At 42.6% G+C, this 15,453-nt stretch overlaps 1 protein-coding gene across 1 annotated transcript; it reads left to right on the top strand.

Annotated features, from left to right (window-relative positions):
- Window positions 1-1,476: 1,476 nt before the first annotated feature.
- SLC33A1 (solute carrier family 33 member 1) lies at window positions 1,477-13,550 on the top strand. Its single transcript, XM_060242371.1, has 6 exons — window positions 1,477-2,424; window positions 6,559-6,749; window positions 8,688-8,872; window positions 9,689-9,806; window positions 12,239-12,454; window positions 13,363-13,550. Exons 1-6 carry the CDS (start codon window positions 1,653-1,655, stop codon window positions 13,528-13,530), a joined length of 1,650 nt encoding a protein of 549 aa, XP_060098354.1. The 5' UTR covers window positions 1,477-1,652; the 3' UTR covers window positions 13,531-13,550.
- Window positions 13,551-15,453: the final 1,903 nt, after the last annotated feature.

Below are 15,453 nucleotides of genomic sequence, written 5' to 3'. Positions count from 1 at the left end.
CTTCTCTTTGTCTAGTCTGCCTTACAGGAAAATTGTGAGGATTAATAGAGGCAAGAACCAAGTGTGCCACCCTGAAGTCCTTGGAAAAAGAGCAGGACTAAAATGTGACAGTAAGCATGACTAGAGTTGTGAACGTCACAGACTGGGAGAGGGTGAACAAAGAGAAAGCTTTTAGGTGGAAATAATGAACAGGTGAGACACATGAGTCTGCCTTATACTGAATCAGACCATTGGTCCATCAGGATAATTACTACCTACTCAGTCTGACAGTGGTTCTCCAGGATTTCCAGCAGAGGTTTTTCACATCACCTCCTACCTAATCCTTTAAACTGGAGATGCCAGGGATTGAACCTCAGATTGCTAGGTTTACCACCACCCGGCCACTAGCGGGGGCAGCAGGGCTTGGGTGTGGAGGAACCTGGGGAAGACAGGGACCTCAGTAAGGTACAATGCCATAAGGCCAACCCTCCAAAGCATCCATTTCTCCCCAAGAGAAGTGTAATTCTAGGAGATCCCTATGCCCTTCCTGGAGGCTGGCATCCCTGGGAGAGTGCAACGAAAAGGTTGCAAGCTCAGTCAGAGACGGTTACTTGGGCATGAGCACCGACGAACTAAGTTGGATTTGCTTCTGGGGAAACAAAAGAACCAACCATACACGCATAAGAAAAAGATGTAAAGGACGGCAGCTCACAGAGTCGGAAAATATCGAGCATTTCGCTCTTTCTCTGGTTCTACCAAGCCCCGCAGACGACGCACGTTCCTACGACTCGACCTTAAAAACGACTAGCACCAGAGACAAGTCAGCGCTGCCATACAACTTACATTTCCGGCTTCCATGTGCTTGTCTCACTTTGCATGGACCGGAGCACAATACCGACGCTCAGAGGCTCTCTGGCCTCCAAAGCTCTATGGCGCCCCGTGCTAACCCTTTGCATCTCTTGCCCCTTGCCCGCGCTGAATTGGAAACCGGAAACGTGAGTCATTGATTCCGAAACCCTTTTGCCCGGCTGAGCCCTATTTTCTCAGCCGGCCAATACTGTCCTTTGATAGGGCAATCTCTTCATGACGAAACCCCTTTTCTGCCAATAGGATAGGACCACGGCTACCTGGAATTTTTTTGGAGGCTTAGCGGACCTTATGGATGAGTTCTTGTTTCCGGTAGGGAAGCTTTTACAGGTGGACTGGCCCGGATTGCGAGGGACGAAGGACTGAACATTCTTGCTACTTGAATTCGGGACTTGGGTGAGGCGAAGGAAGTTCTGTGACAACGAGGAAGAAGCCGCTTCGTCCTTCTAGCGCTGGTTCGTTTCCCAGCCGAGGTTTGGGGAAAGCTTATCAACTCCGAGCGGCGAGGTTTACCCAGCAGCGGAGCCTTGGCACTATCGCATCGCCTCGTATTCTTCGTCATCCCAGGGCTGTGTCGGTCTCAGCTGTCCTTGAAAATGACAAGGGCCGGAGACTAGTTTCGAAGCAGGGAAGGCTGCCACATGGACAATTTCCCTCTCTTTCAGGTGACCTGCCTTTAATGAGAAGTTCCCCTTGAGGGCTTGGCTGCTGCTGGGGCTTGGCGAGGCAGCTTTGGAGGTGTGAAGCAGCTACTGTGGAAGGACAATCTGTTCCCCAAAACAACGGCGGCGGATTACGTGTGTGACATGTCACCAACTATCTCACTCAAGGACAGTAGTCGACAGCGCCGGCCTGGAAGCTACCAGCATCCTCTGGATGTGATGAGGAGTGAATCTCCACCCTTGGACCTCTATGAGGATAGCCATGCTGAGACATTTGGTGGAGATGACAGAGAAGCTCTGCTTCAGGAACCAAGTTCTAGGCCCATTGGGTCTCCCCGAGGCTATCGGGCCGAGCTGGGCAGTATTTTGCTTCTCCTTTTCCTCTATGTGCTGCAGGGTATTCCTCTGGGACTTGCGGGCAGCATACCCCTCATCTTACAAAGCAAGAATGTTAGCTATACAGACCAGGCTTTTTTTAGTTTTGTTTTCTGGCCCTTTAGCCTTAAACTGTTTTGGGCCCCCATGGTGGATGCAGTGTACTTCAAGAGATTTGGTCGCCGCAAATCTTGGCTTGTGCCCACTCAGTACATCTTAGGTCTTTTTATGATGTACCTTTCCCGGCAGGTGGACTCTCTGCTTGGGGAGACAGAAGGCAAAAGCCCCGATGTGATGGCACTTACTGTGACTTTCTTCTTATTTGAGTTCCTGGCAGCCACTCAAGATATAGCTGTGGATGGCTGGGCATTGACTATGTTATCTAGGGAGAATGTGGGCTATGCGTCCACTTGTAACTCTGTGGGCCAGACAGCTGGTTACTTCCTGGGGAATGTCTTGTTCTTGGCCCTTGAATCTGCTTCCTTTTGTAACAAATACTTGCGCTTTGAGCCTCAACCACGTGGGATTGTTACGCTTTCAGGTATCACCTGTTAAAATGCAAATATCATGAGAGCACCCTATATTTCTTTTGCAAGGTTAACTGTCAACCCTGTTGAATGTTGGTCACATGTAGAATTATGAGAAGTGATGAGAACTCCTAACTTGGGCAACCTTGGATAGAGCCATGGTGCAAAATGGCTATATCCCTGAGTAGCATTTAGCCTTCAATACTGTCATACCATCCCAGCTTGGTAGGGTCATAGTTTGTCAGATCTTTTAATATGTTCTTTGTGGAAAGGCCAGCTTGGTATAGTGGTTAGATGGGTGGTCTCTTATCTGGGAGAACTGGTTTTGATTCCTCACTTCTTCACATGCAACTGGTGGGGTGACCTTGGTTTAGTCAGAACTGTCCTGCTCAAGAGTGTCTGTTGTGGGGAGGAAAAGGAGATTGTAAGCCACTCTGAGACTCCCAGGGAAGGGTGTAAATCCAGTCTTCTTCGTCTTAAAAAGTAACTGAAGAGGTTTTGACATCTGCTTTTTTGCCATTTTTCATTTCTTTGAAAGGTAGCAGTTCTGCACTTGCATATTTCTCTTCATGTTATTGTGAAGCTGTTGTAATATTTCATAGGTAAATGTTCATTAAGGAGCAACGTAAGGTAATTGCTCTTGTCTGAGCTTGCTTACTTATTGCTAATGAGAGAAGAAAAATACTTTTCATGCGCAAGGTGCAACGTCTTAAATCCAGTAGTTTGATGTTTTCACTTGTTTTAACCATTTAACCTGCTTCCTGTGATTTTACTAAATTTATGATGGCCAATGGCTATTCACAATAAACTACTACTGTATAGAGCAATTAGAGCAAACTGTGAAATCTGCGAACAAATAATGTTGAAATGCAGTGCTGTCATAGAAAGGTCTAATACTAATTGGGAAAGCAGTTGCAGTCAAGTCAAGTTTCAGAACTGGAAGTGTGGGGTGATGAGTTAAGTCGTTTTCTCAATTTCTTCTCTCTCCTTCTCCCAACTTTCTGTTTATCTTATGGACCATTGTATCAGGCAGAGAAAGGATATAGCCTGGCCCACTTTGCCAAGGCTGGCCCTGCATCAAACTGAGCTTCAATGAGATCATAGCAAATGGTTCCTCCACTCAGTGTACTCTTGTGTCTTCCACATGCTTCCTAAACCTGGCTTCTGAGGGAGGGGGGGGGTGCGGGAATCTTTCAAAACTCTCTTCAGGAGACATGGTGCCCCCCCGCAATGCCTTGTGGTCCCAGTTGATGGAGTCCAAGCCACTCAGCGCCAGGGTGGTAGATCTGTTTTGCTCATGCCAAGTGGTAGAACTTTGACTTTTCCAGCATGAATTTGTGACAACCATTCACTGTTAGAGGAAAACATAAAGGCTCAGGGACTCAGCTGGAATGGAAGTTGTACCTCTTCTTTATTCTTATTCTAATGTTTCAAGTGCAAAACAGGTTTTTCCTCTTCCTCATTGTGTTTCAGACTGCAGCTGAATGAAAGGTATTGAAAACCAAGTTGGCACTTGCTTGCTTAGCTCTCTAAAGCAGCATTAATCAGACTATAGTGCGCCCAAAAGTTGGGAACTGGCCATGTATTTTTATAATCAGTTTTCAAACAGTCGGAAACAAATGTGAACAATGGCTTATGTCATGTGTTGGACAGACTTCAGAAGTAGAATTTATATAGCAAGCTGATCCCTGTAGAAATAGTATGGTTTTTTGCTACTGACAGCTTTCTCAAGTAGAGGAAGTTTACTATGAAGTAAGCCCCAGTACATTAGTTGGCATTTACAACCAAGTAAGTGGTTACAGTCACCAACTAGCTTGAACTTGTAAGGAGCTAAGCATGGTCAACTATGGTTATTACTTGAATGGGAGGCCACCAAAGAACTCCAGGATCATGGTGCAAAGGTGGACAGTATTAAACTACCTTTGCTCATCTCTTGCTTGGATAACCCCAATGAAGGGCTGCCATAAGTCAGTTGCAACCTGACTACATTTAATTGTTAAGTATGCTTAAGACCAGAACCTTGGAATCCAGTATTCCTTCTCTTCGATTGTTGTGCAACTTTCTGTGTTTTAATCTCTCCTCCCTTAACAAAATTAATTGGCTTCCTAATAATCACCCTACCATATGTCATCTTATTTTCTTTAGTAGTTTCATTAGTATCTCCATCTTAATCTGCTTAGTTAAAGGGATCTGTGTATATCGCTAGCAATTTCAATATTTTTCCCAATACTAATTAATTCAGTTGGCAAAGCCGCTATCTAATGTAATTTTTGTAGCCTTTGAAAATCAGTATTTACATAATTAGATTATGGGGACACTTCTGCAGCAGCATTGTATTAGCTTTGAGCTTTGTTTTAATCCTAAATCTGTCCAATATCAGTGCACCTGCATCAACTCTTTTCTATTATTGTATAACAGTTGCAAGTGTGGTCAGATTCCAGTAAATACTAAGGCCATTTATATGTGTAACAGGAAAGCTGAAACTTCTCAGGACAGGCAAAACCCTTAAAATATCAGAGGAAAATGCGAACAGACATAGTGTCTTTTGCTTTTGTTGTTGTTCAGTCGCACAGTCGAGTCCGACTGTTTGCGACCTCATGGACAAAGTCACGCCAGGCCCTCCTGTCTTCCACCATCCTCCGAAGTCTGCTCAAATTCGTGTTTGTTACATCAGTAACGCTGTCCAGCCATCTCATCTTTTGCCGTCCCTTTCTTCTTTTGCCTTCTACCTTTCCCAGCATCAGGATCTTCTCCAGTGAATGCTCCCTTCTCATTTGGTGGCCAAAGTAGTTGAGCTTCAGTATTTGAGCCGAAGGTGCCTTTTGCTAGGACCAAGTAGAATCATAAACTGTGAGCTGGCTTGCAAACATCACAGTACTCTTCATTAGGCTTGATATTAATGTAAAAAAGGGCAGGGAGAAAAATATAATCCTTGGCCCATAAAATTTGTGTATTTGAATAATAACCCCTTTTTTCCTTAAAACAATACGGTCGATATGACCTGGTCAAGGCCAATAAATAAGGTTCAGGGCTAAGCCAGGCTTTGATGCAGACATCCCTAGTGAAGTCCACCATTCCATTCACTGCATCTTTCTCATGCAAGGCCTTGCACAATGTAGCTGTTTTGCTACAACTCCAGAGTTTTGTGGCCTTACACTGTATGGCATGTTTGTGGTTGATCCGTATTGTTTGTTTTACTCTGCTTGGAGGTTATACCATGCTGGAAATAGTGTTTTAGTCAAGCTTTTGGTGCCCGAGAGAAAATAAATGGCTTTTTCCTGTGGATTGATAACACAGAATTCTGCATAGTTTTGGTGGTCATTTGCTACCTTGTAAATCCAGTGGGTTCAACTTATGAAGGTTATCAAAATGAGTTGTACCTGGGATTTCTTGTGTGAACTGAATGGGAACTGTACATTTGAGGAGAACTGACCCTCCAGAATGCTTGTCTTGATTCTTCTGACATATACAAATTATGAAGGCTACACTTTATTGTGATTTTTCATTGTATGCATTTTGACTTGTGCATTAATGCAGCTTGTTAACATAGGCATTGTACACATCGCATAGAGTTGGGTTTTGAGTAGCTATGTCTCTTGCATATATTGTGAATTTTTTGTAATTTTTTAATATATGGATTGAATTGCTGAGCACTATTACAGTAATTTTTCTTGTGAGTTTTTACATTCTGTATACTGTAATCCTTGTTATATCCACATATATTAGACAGCAAACAAAATCTAGCTTTCTTTTGCTAAATTTTGTTTTTATACTAGGTTTTATACTCCCGAGCAGGTTCTTCACTTGTGCTGGGCTGATTTTTATTTTTTTAAGTTATTTTATTTTTATTTTGTGAGATTCCTTGAGAAGTTCTCTCCAAAGACACCATATACATTTTCATTAATTTGCTTAATGAGCCTCTCTGGAATTAACTAGGGTGTGGATTACAGCCTAGAATAGAAAGGTAGCTGGAGATAGGGATCATTTTTGAAGAGGATTTTCTGTGTTTAGATAGAATGACTGACTTACAACTGATGGATGTTGCTGTCAGTGTATGTTTTAATTAGTGTGATGTTGGCAGAAAGTGTCCTTCATGATAGAAAAAAACTGAATTGTGAGTGGAGGTTAATGTTTGTTTTTTCCTCCAGATTTCCTGTTTTTCTGGGGTGCCATTTTCTTAATAACCACCACCTTGGTTGCGCTCTTGAAAAAAGAAAATAGGGAAGTAAGCCCATCAAGAGAAGAAACAAAAGGCATCATGGATACATACAAGCTGCTTTTCTCCATCGTCAGAATGCCAGCAGTTCTTACATTCTGTGTCCTGATTTTAACAGCAAAAGTGAGTAAGTGGGTTGTGGATACAGACTACCTCTACAGGTTTCTAATTCATTAGCATTTGAATTTATGGACCATTCCCATAAGTAGCAAGTAAATAGTAATAATGGGGCCTTGTGGTTGCTGTGCACTTGGACTTCTCAAGAGTTGTGCTGCTGTAATGATCTCGGTGTCATGTTGGTGCAGTTGCCTGTCTCACTACGGGGAGGGATGGTGGCTCAGTGGTAGAGCATCTGCTTGGGAAGCAGAAAGTCCTAGGTTCAATCCTTGGCATCTCCAAAAAAGGGTCCAGGCAAATAGGTGTGAAAAACCTCAGCTTGAGACCCTGGAGAGCCGCTGCCAGTCTGAGAAGACAGTACTGACTTTGATGGACCAAGGGTCTGATTCAGTAGAAGGCAGCTTCATATGTTCATGTGTGCTGGGCATCCAACCAGTTAATATTGGGTAATGACCTTTGCAATAGGAACTTGCGGTTGATTGTCAGCAGAGCACAGCTCCACGTGTCAAGCCCTGGATACCCCTGGCCTTTGTATTAATACAGCCAATGTTTGTACCATCTTTGTTACATATATTTGTATGAGCAACAGAGTGGCTTATGTAGCAGTCTCTATGCATCTTCATCTGTTTTAATGTTGCAGTTTTTGTAGGGACTCACCAGTCTAAACACATCCTTGTGGACTACAGATGGTGCCTTTTGTAGATTTATCTACTAGAATATCTTTTAAACAACATTTCCCAGAAATTAGGGAAAATATAGTGCTGGAATCTTTCCCTGAATAATATCGATAATTGCTTGCCTGTGACAAGTAATGACTGTGTAACGTGGCATATTCCCACAGTCCGGGCTTTATAGTTGTTTAACCTTGGCAGAGAATATAAGCCCAGTTGCTTGTGTTAAATTCACTCAAAGAGGGCTGTGCTACTTCCCTTTGTCTTACCGTATCCTTTCCCCAGATTTGGTTTTTGGTGGGTGGGGAGTTTCCTGTTCATTCTGCATAGTGCTTGCCATTTCTTCTAGAGGTAGCCTCAGGAGATCAGTGGTACAATTTGAAAATCTTGCACCATTCTCCTGTCCCCTTCTACAATTCTCTGTATTTTCTTATTTCTTCCCCCATTTTTTTTCTATTAGTGTTGCACAGTGCAGGGTCCACAGTGTGTCACTTGTGAGCACCATGGTGTCCACCAGTGCTTCCTCTGGCTTTTCAGAAAATAGGCAGGGCCTTCGTAAGTAAGGGTTTGTTATTGGCTGCCCTCATTCAAATTAAAACTTTTTCCATGGATGCAATAGCAGCAGCAGCTGCTACTGTGGAGCATCAGGACTAATAAGCATCCAGGATTGTGGTTCCATTACACATTCAGGTTTTTAAAATTTTCCCTTCTCTTTCTCTCTCCCCCACCCCTGTTTCCTGTTATTCGCCTTCTGCAATTCTTTTGCAAAGTGAGGAGGGAGAGATCCATGGCAGCTGGGCACCCCATGGCAGCCATTTTGACTTTGGGTCTTCTTCCCGTGATGGCCATTTCAGGGTGATGCACACTACCCCTCTTAAAATTCCAAGGGTGCCCACAGGCTTGAAAATGTTGGGGACCCCCGGCGTACTGATTGCTACAAGTACTAGGAGACCTAGGTTGGAATCTCCATTTTGCTGTGAAACTCACTGGGGGTTACTTTAGGCTGGCTTCTGCCCTCCCCCCTTCATATTCTCTCCTGGAGCATTTTCAGTCTTCATCATGCCATGTTCTTAGCCTTTCTCTCTTTCTATTGTGGGGTGGGGGGGGTTAATATACAAAGGCATAATTGTTTTACATAGCTGGGGAGTCTCCCACGTAGGTAGAAACCCCTACCGTGTCTGTGGGTGCCCTGATCTTGTAGCTTTCATTATAAGCACAGGGCTTAGCCAGTTTACTCATGGATGCATTAACAGTACATGCTCTTGTATTGCAGATTGGCTTCTCAGCTGCAGATGCGGTTACAGGACTCAAACTGGTTGAAGAAGGAGTACCTAAAGAACACTTGGCTCTGCTTGCTGTTCCAATGGTTCCCCTGCAGATCATATTGCCTCTGATCATCAGCAAGTACACAGCTGGCCCGCAGCCTCTGAACACATTTTACAAAGCCATGCCGTTTAGGTAAAAAAAGGCTTTTCAGTGTACACTTGTTCATACCTTGCATCATCTGTCAGTATGAAACTATAATTTTACAGCCTTTAAAACACTGAGATGCCGTGTCAAGATTTTAATTGGTAAACATTGTGTGGTGATTATAGACTTGAAATCCCTCCGCCTGTCAATTGCGATTTCTCATGAAATGAGGTAGCTTTTCTTAATTATATCGCACAAGAACTCTACTTGATCAAGAAAGCACCTATGACAGAACATTCCCGCCCCCCAAAAAAACATCTTTCACCATCAATCTTCAGCTGAAATAGGTTTACCTTTAATATTTATGCTGGGAATAATTTGGGACTACTGGGTATGTTCTGTTTGGCCTGTGAAGCTGATTCTATTTAGTGATTCAGGCTGAATGGGCTTATCAAGATTTTTATCTGAACTGTAAAAGTTCTCTTTGTGTAAGGGGTTGAGCTAACATCTGTCTTGTGTTGCTTCTCTTTCTTGAGTTTTTAAACTAGAATCCAGGGTGTCATGTTTGCAAAGCTAGAATGCATCCTTGGAGCCTCATACCAGTGATTTTTACTATGCATTGCTATTTGAGAGCAAAAATAGTGTTTGGCCAGAGCAAATCAAGTTCCAACAAGGCTAACATGCATAACAACCAGGAGGATTTAGATGGGTCCAGTTGGCCAGTGTTAAGCTCTTTTCTGATAATGTATTTTTTTTTAATCATAAACCCTGTTAGATCCTATTGCTGCAATACTGGGGGCACGGTGTTGTTTATTGAGTCGAGATGTTTCCTCTCATCCCTCTTTTGCCCTCTCTCCCCCACAGATTACTGCTTGGGTTGGAATTTGCCTTCTTGGTTTGGTGGACTCCCAGAGTAAAAAATGAAGGAGGATTTCCCATTTATTATTATATTATATTATTGCTGAGTTATGCTTTGCATCAGGTAATGTTACTATAATTTTTCTGTCATGGGTGTAGATTTTTCTGCATCAGTGTAATTGGGTTCATTTTATAGCGATTTCTTGTTTCTATGTGGGTAATATATTATGCTTGGGAATTGTTCAAGAATGCAGACTGTCCTGTCTGTTCCTCGTTCATTTTTATAGTTGCTGTTAATTCCAGGCTTCCCTAAATTATTAGATAGATTTTGCTGACAACCATCAAGAAAACATGCTATCAAAAGTAATTGTATAATATAAATTCCTGCCTTTGGATGTATTGTTTATTGAGTGGAGAGAGAGCCAGTTTGGTGTAGTGGTTAAGTGTGCCTACTCTTATCTGGGAGAACCAGGTTTCATTCCCCACTCCTCTACTTGCAGCTGCTGGAATGGCCTTGGGTTAGTCATAGCCCTCACAGAGTTGTCCTTGAAAGGGTAGCTGCTGTAAGAGCCCTCTCAGCCCCACCCACCTCACAGGGTGTCTGTTGTGGGGGGAGGAGATATAGGAAATTGTAAGCAGCTCTGAATCTCTGTTTCAGAGAGAAGGGCGGGGTATAAATCTGCAATCTTCTTGTAGCTTGTTGAACTCTCTAAAAAGAATTTTGAGTGACCAAATTACCAGAGATTTTTGAAAACCTAATAGAGCACATATTATGCCCAAACCAGACTGACTAGGAGAAGCATAGATTCAGGTGAGGTAGCCATGTTGGTCTGAAGCAACAGAACAAAATTGGAGTTCAGTGGCACCTTTAAGACCAACAAAGTTTTATTCAGGGTATAAGCTTTCGTGAGCAAGTACACTTTGTCACAGCTAACAGAATGAGATCTCAAGCTTAACTCTCACTAGGTGGTCTTAGCCAAGCCACTTTAAGACTCACTCTTCTCCCCTGCCCACCCTGAGAGGAAGCACAGGTAGCTCCTGATTAGCTGGTTAGTATTGCCTTATTGGATATAGTTGGGATGTACTATGGATCATAAAGGTAAAGGTGCAAGCACCAGTAATTTCCGCCTCTGGGGGACGTCACATTGTGATGTTTTCACAGCAGACTTTTTACGGGGTGGTTTGCCATTGCCTTCCTCAGTCATCTACACTTTCCCACCAGCAAGCTGGGTACTCATTTTACTGACCTCGGAAGGATGGAAGGCTGAGTCAACCTTGAGCTGGCTACCTGAACCCAGCTTCCGCCGGGATCAAACTCAGGTCGTGAGCAGAGAGCTTCGACTGCAGTACTGCAGCTTTACCACTCTGTGCCACAGGGCTCTTATGCTATGGATCATAGAGACACATTTAAAACAGCAGTCCTTCGCCCGGTTCCTGGTTCCTCACCCCAATAATGCTTACCATAGAAAATGCTGTGACATCATAGAGATAGGGAAAAGGAAATGTGCAATACAGTGATATCACATTCTGTATGTTGTTTACTGAAGATTACTGAAAAGAGGGGCTCTGAATGCACAGTTGGTGTTTCAGGTTGCAAGCCTTTGATCCAAGTGCTACCTAATTCTATATCTCTCTTTGTTTTGCCCCAATAAAGTGGTTGCAAAACAGCATTTATTTTATTTCTGCCTCCTATTAATGTAAAATAATCTATGTGTACCTGTTGGCATAACTTCTGAACCCACAGCAGCTCTCGGACAACTGGAACCCTTTGGCAACTCACTGTTCTTGACCAAGTTCCACCATATTTTTAAGGGAGTAGATTTAGGAAAGCTAGCTCATTTGGGTCATTTCACTAGTTCTAATCCTAAAGCAGAATAACTACTTTTTAAAGCATTTTGTTGTTAGTTTGTTGTGGGGAGATGGGACTTGCAAGTCCTATTTCTGCCCTCATGGAAATGAGAAAGCAACTCCACCATCCCACCTCATCTGCCCCGAGTGCCTTCTGCCCCATTGTACTCCTAGGGTCATTTTGATTTGTTCTCCCAGTTCTGCTGCTACCGTCAGCCTGATTATTTGGGCACCTTCAGCCTGGACATTTGAGCCCAGGCACCTTCTGCATCTGGCTGCTTAAAGGAGTAGCTCCGCTTTTTCCCCCCTCTCCTTTGCCCTTTGTATTTGCTAGTGGAGGGGCTAAGTGTTCTGACTTGAGCACTCTAGGGGAGTAGGAACCAACTGCTTCTCCCTTTCCACTCTTGGTATGTGTGCCTGAACAGAGACTTTATCGTGGAACACAGAATCCGAACAAACCTCATTCAGAATGTTAAGAAATTGAATAAGAAAATAAAAAGTGTGCACATCGTAGTTAAACAGAACAGAATGAGCAAGGATCAAATTAAAAAAGCGATAAAAACTGGCATTTCGTAATCTGTGAGGTTGTGTAGAGTGCTAACCCTTAATACACATTTTGGAATGGGCAAATTCTGGGGATTTCAGTTAATCTACTGTTTAAGCATTCTGTCTTTATTATGTTTGTGTCCTTGGTGGTTCTTCCCCTAGATTACACTGTACAGCATGTATGTTGCTGTAATGGCTTTCAATGCCAAAGTGAGTGACCCACTCATTGGTGGAACCTACATGACCCTTCTAAACACAGTCTCAAATTTGGGAGGAAACTGGCCTGCCACAGTAGCTCTTTGGCTTGTGGATCCACTTACGGTGAAAGAATGTGTTGGAATTCAAGGGCATGACTGTGGAACTGCAGCTGCTACTGAAGTAAGTTAGAGGAATAGTAGGTTTTTCATTCAAATGCTAGACTGCTTAAATATGGGGACTCTTTTAACAGTGCCTTTCTTTCAGATCTTGCAGGCAAGAGCTAGACGTATTAGTGAAACAGACATTAATTGTGCTTACTGTTGAAAAATATAATCCTGCTGTACAAGCTACTTTCTGTTTTTTGAAAGCTTGCATGCTAATAGCCCTTGCTCTCAGGGCTTTTTTTGAGCAGGAATGCAGTTCTAACTGGCTTGGCACCAGGGGGTGTGGCCTAATATGCAATGAGTTCCTGCTGGGCTTTTTCTACCCAAAAAAGACCTGCTTGTTCTATGTATTTTATGGGAGTTTAGTATATTCTTAGAACTTTGGCTGTGCCTCCACCTCTGGCAATAGCATGGCATGGCCCTATTGCATCCTTGTGGACCCATATAATGGCAAAGCTGGGCACAGCAGCTCCTGAACAAGTGCATGAACCGAGGAGGGCTTATGCAGCCCAACAGAGTGAAGAGAAAGACTGAGGCATTGACATTGGGAAGGGCTGCTGGCACTGGGAGCGAGAGGTCTGTGATGGGAGGGGGATTAGGGGTGGATGGGACCTTCATGCCAAGCTCAGGGTGGCAGCCCACCAGGAGCTTCCCTAGTAACTTATATGGTCAATCCATTGGGGGGAGGGCACCCAGTGAACTTTTCAGCAGCTAGTTGGTCATTTCTTTTGTTTCTGGTTACTTCACTTGGTAACAGTGTCTTAAACAATCCTGCAAGCTGTTTGACATTCAAAACAGTTAAAAACCATGGTCAGGGCAATCAGTTTTTAAGATACTGCATTTTTATCTCAAATGTGACTTGTTTTGGTTGTGCATATTTTAATATCTTTTTTGTTGTTGTTTCCCTCTTTGATTTTGTTGCAGCTTTGTACAAAAGAAGGTGGTTCATGTGTAATTACCCTTGACGGTTATTACGTGGAGTCTATCACATGTGTTGTTTTAGGATTTGCTTGGTGGCTCTTTCTTGGACCAAAATTTAAAAAGCTGCAGGATGAGCGACCAACTTCTTGGAAATGCAGGAGGACCAGCTAATGGAAATCACATACCAGAAACACTAGCAAAGTTTTGGCTTAGTCCTGGGACAAAGACGTCTTTCCTAAAATGAGTCCACAAGAGAATAAACTGTGTGGAAAAACAGTCAAAGTACACATGCCAAATAACTTTGCAAAAAAAGACAAAAAGTAAAGCCAGGAAAGTAATATATGGATCTGTGATAAAGTTGACCCTCCCCATGCAAAATTATCTGTAAGGTGAGAAAAAATCACACTCAAATAGCATTTTCAGACTATGAAGCTGTTTTGTCTAAAGAAAATCAGTGTCATCTCTTAGTGTAGATCTGTGGATATGATGCACTTTCACCTTACAGTAATTTAATGTAAATGAAAATGTACTGTAAGCAAGCTATAGAGAAAACAAATGGTACAGCACAAATTATTCCCTACTAATACTTTGTATGATAGAAAACAATTGAGTATCAAAGATTCTCTTGAGTATTTTCCTGGCTTCTGTAAGCTTTAAAGATTCATTCGAGGAATATTTTTTATAAAGGTAAAAATGTAGCTTTTGAAACATGTACAGACATTTATTTCAAGGCACTTTTGAGTTTCAAACAGAATTTTTTTTTTCATTGCAGAGTTGTTATGAGGTGGAGTGAATTTACTGGGCGTTATGAGGGTGGTAGCCAGTAATAAGGCAGGAATCTTATTAAGCTGCCGAAGAAGCAGCTTCCAGAATATTAAAAGTGAATGTGAAGTCAGTGTAGTCAGTCTGTATGGGTGAGATCGCAGTTTTTCAAGATGTGAGCATACCTTTTGGTAGGTTGTATGCAGAATCCAAAGAACACCAGACAAAGGAGGTATTTCACTTCCACAAAATTCATTGCATGATAATGATGGATTTGGATCCCAAGGCTTACTTCAGTTAAGTGAGTATCTTCTTCTGATGAAGGTAGGGTTTCACTTAGAGTAGTAAATATTTATTTGGATCCAGCATAACATAAGGTAGTCATTCCTAGCCAGTACCCCATAATTCCTATAAAGGTATTGCTGCATGACTATTAAGAGGAAATGGTCTCTTTAGTGCCTTAGAGATGTACAGCATGTTGTATTTCAAGTGTAAAGGGGGTGCTGTGCAGTTTGTTGGACGTAAGTGGTGCATCTTTCATGATACTAAAATACCTTCCAAAGGTATAAGTGGTTAGTGTGACTCCTGCACAGGATTGTGTGAAATACTGGTATTGGAGGCATGTTCTGTAGCTGCTTCACTAGTTATTTCCATAGGTGACTTTTTGCTGGAATATTTGTGATTCAAGTAAATCAGGGTCCCCTACAGTGCAAGTTTTCTTTTACATCTTCCTTCAGTGGCACATAAAACTTAAGTTCCTAACAGGAGGTAGCTAACACAGAGCTCCTAAGTACTCTTAATTGAGTATAAGTGCCATTGAAGTTATTGGGACTTGTTTCCAAAGAAACAGGTTTAGAATTTGGGTGTCTGATGCTATCAACATTTTTCTTTAAGACTCCCAACACAGTGTGACCATGTCCCAGATGCCTTCTTACCTCATAGCTTCCACAGCCCATCTGAAGAGCACACCAAAGAAGCAGCGCTCAGTTAAGCAAGTTGTAACCTAAACTTGGTTAGATAGGAATTTCTGGACTGAATCCAATTTCAGTTAAGGGATTCAGCTAGAGTTTTGCAGTATTAACTGCAACCATCAATCTATTATCAGCTTTTTGAAGCAGTTCTCTTTGGGATGGCAGGATGTTGGTATGTTCCATTGGTTGAACCATACATTTGGTCTTGTAATCTAATTTTCTATCCAACAAGTTTTGCTGATCCTTTGTTCCTGTACAGCTTGATCTGTAAACTTTTGGTGGTGACGCTTGTGTGCATATTGTGAAAAAGCATCATACGTTCTCTTCCGCAGATCAGGTGGCTATACAGGCTTGGTAATGG

This window comes from Heteronotia binoei, chromosome 6 (genome assembly GCF_032191835.1).
Source record: "Heteronotia binoei isolate CCM8104 ecotype False Entrance Well chromosome 6, APGP_CSIRO_Hbin_v1, whole genome shotgun sequence".
NCBI lineage: Eukaryota > Metazoa > Chordata > Lepidosauria > Squamata > Gekkonidae > Heteronotia > Heteronotia binoei.
Note: the sequence above shows the minus strand (reverse complement) of the source record. Positions and strands in the feature narration are given on the sequence as shown.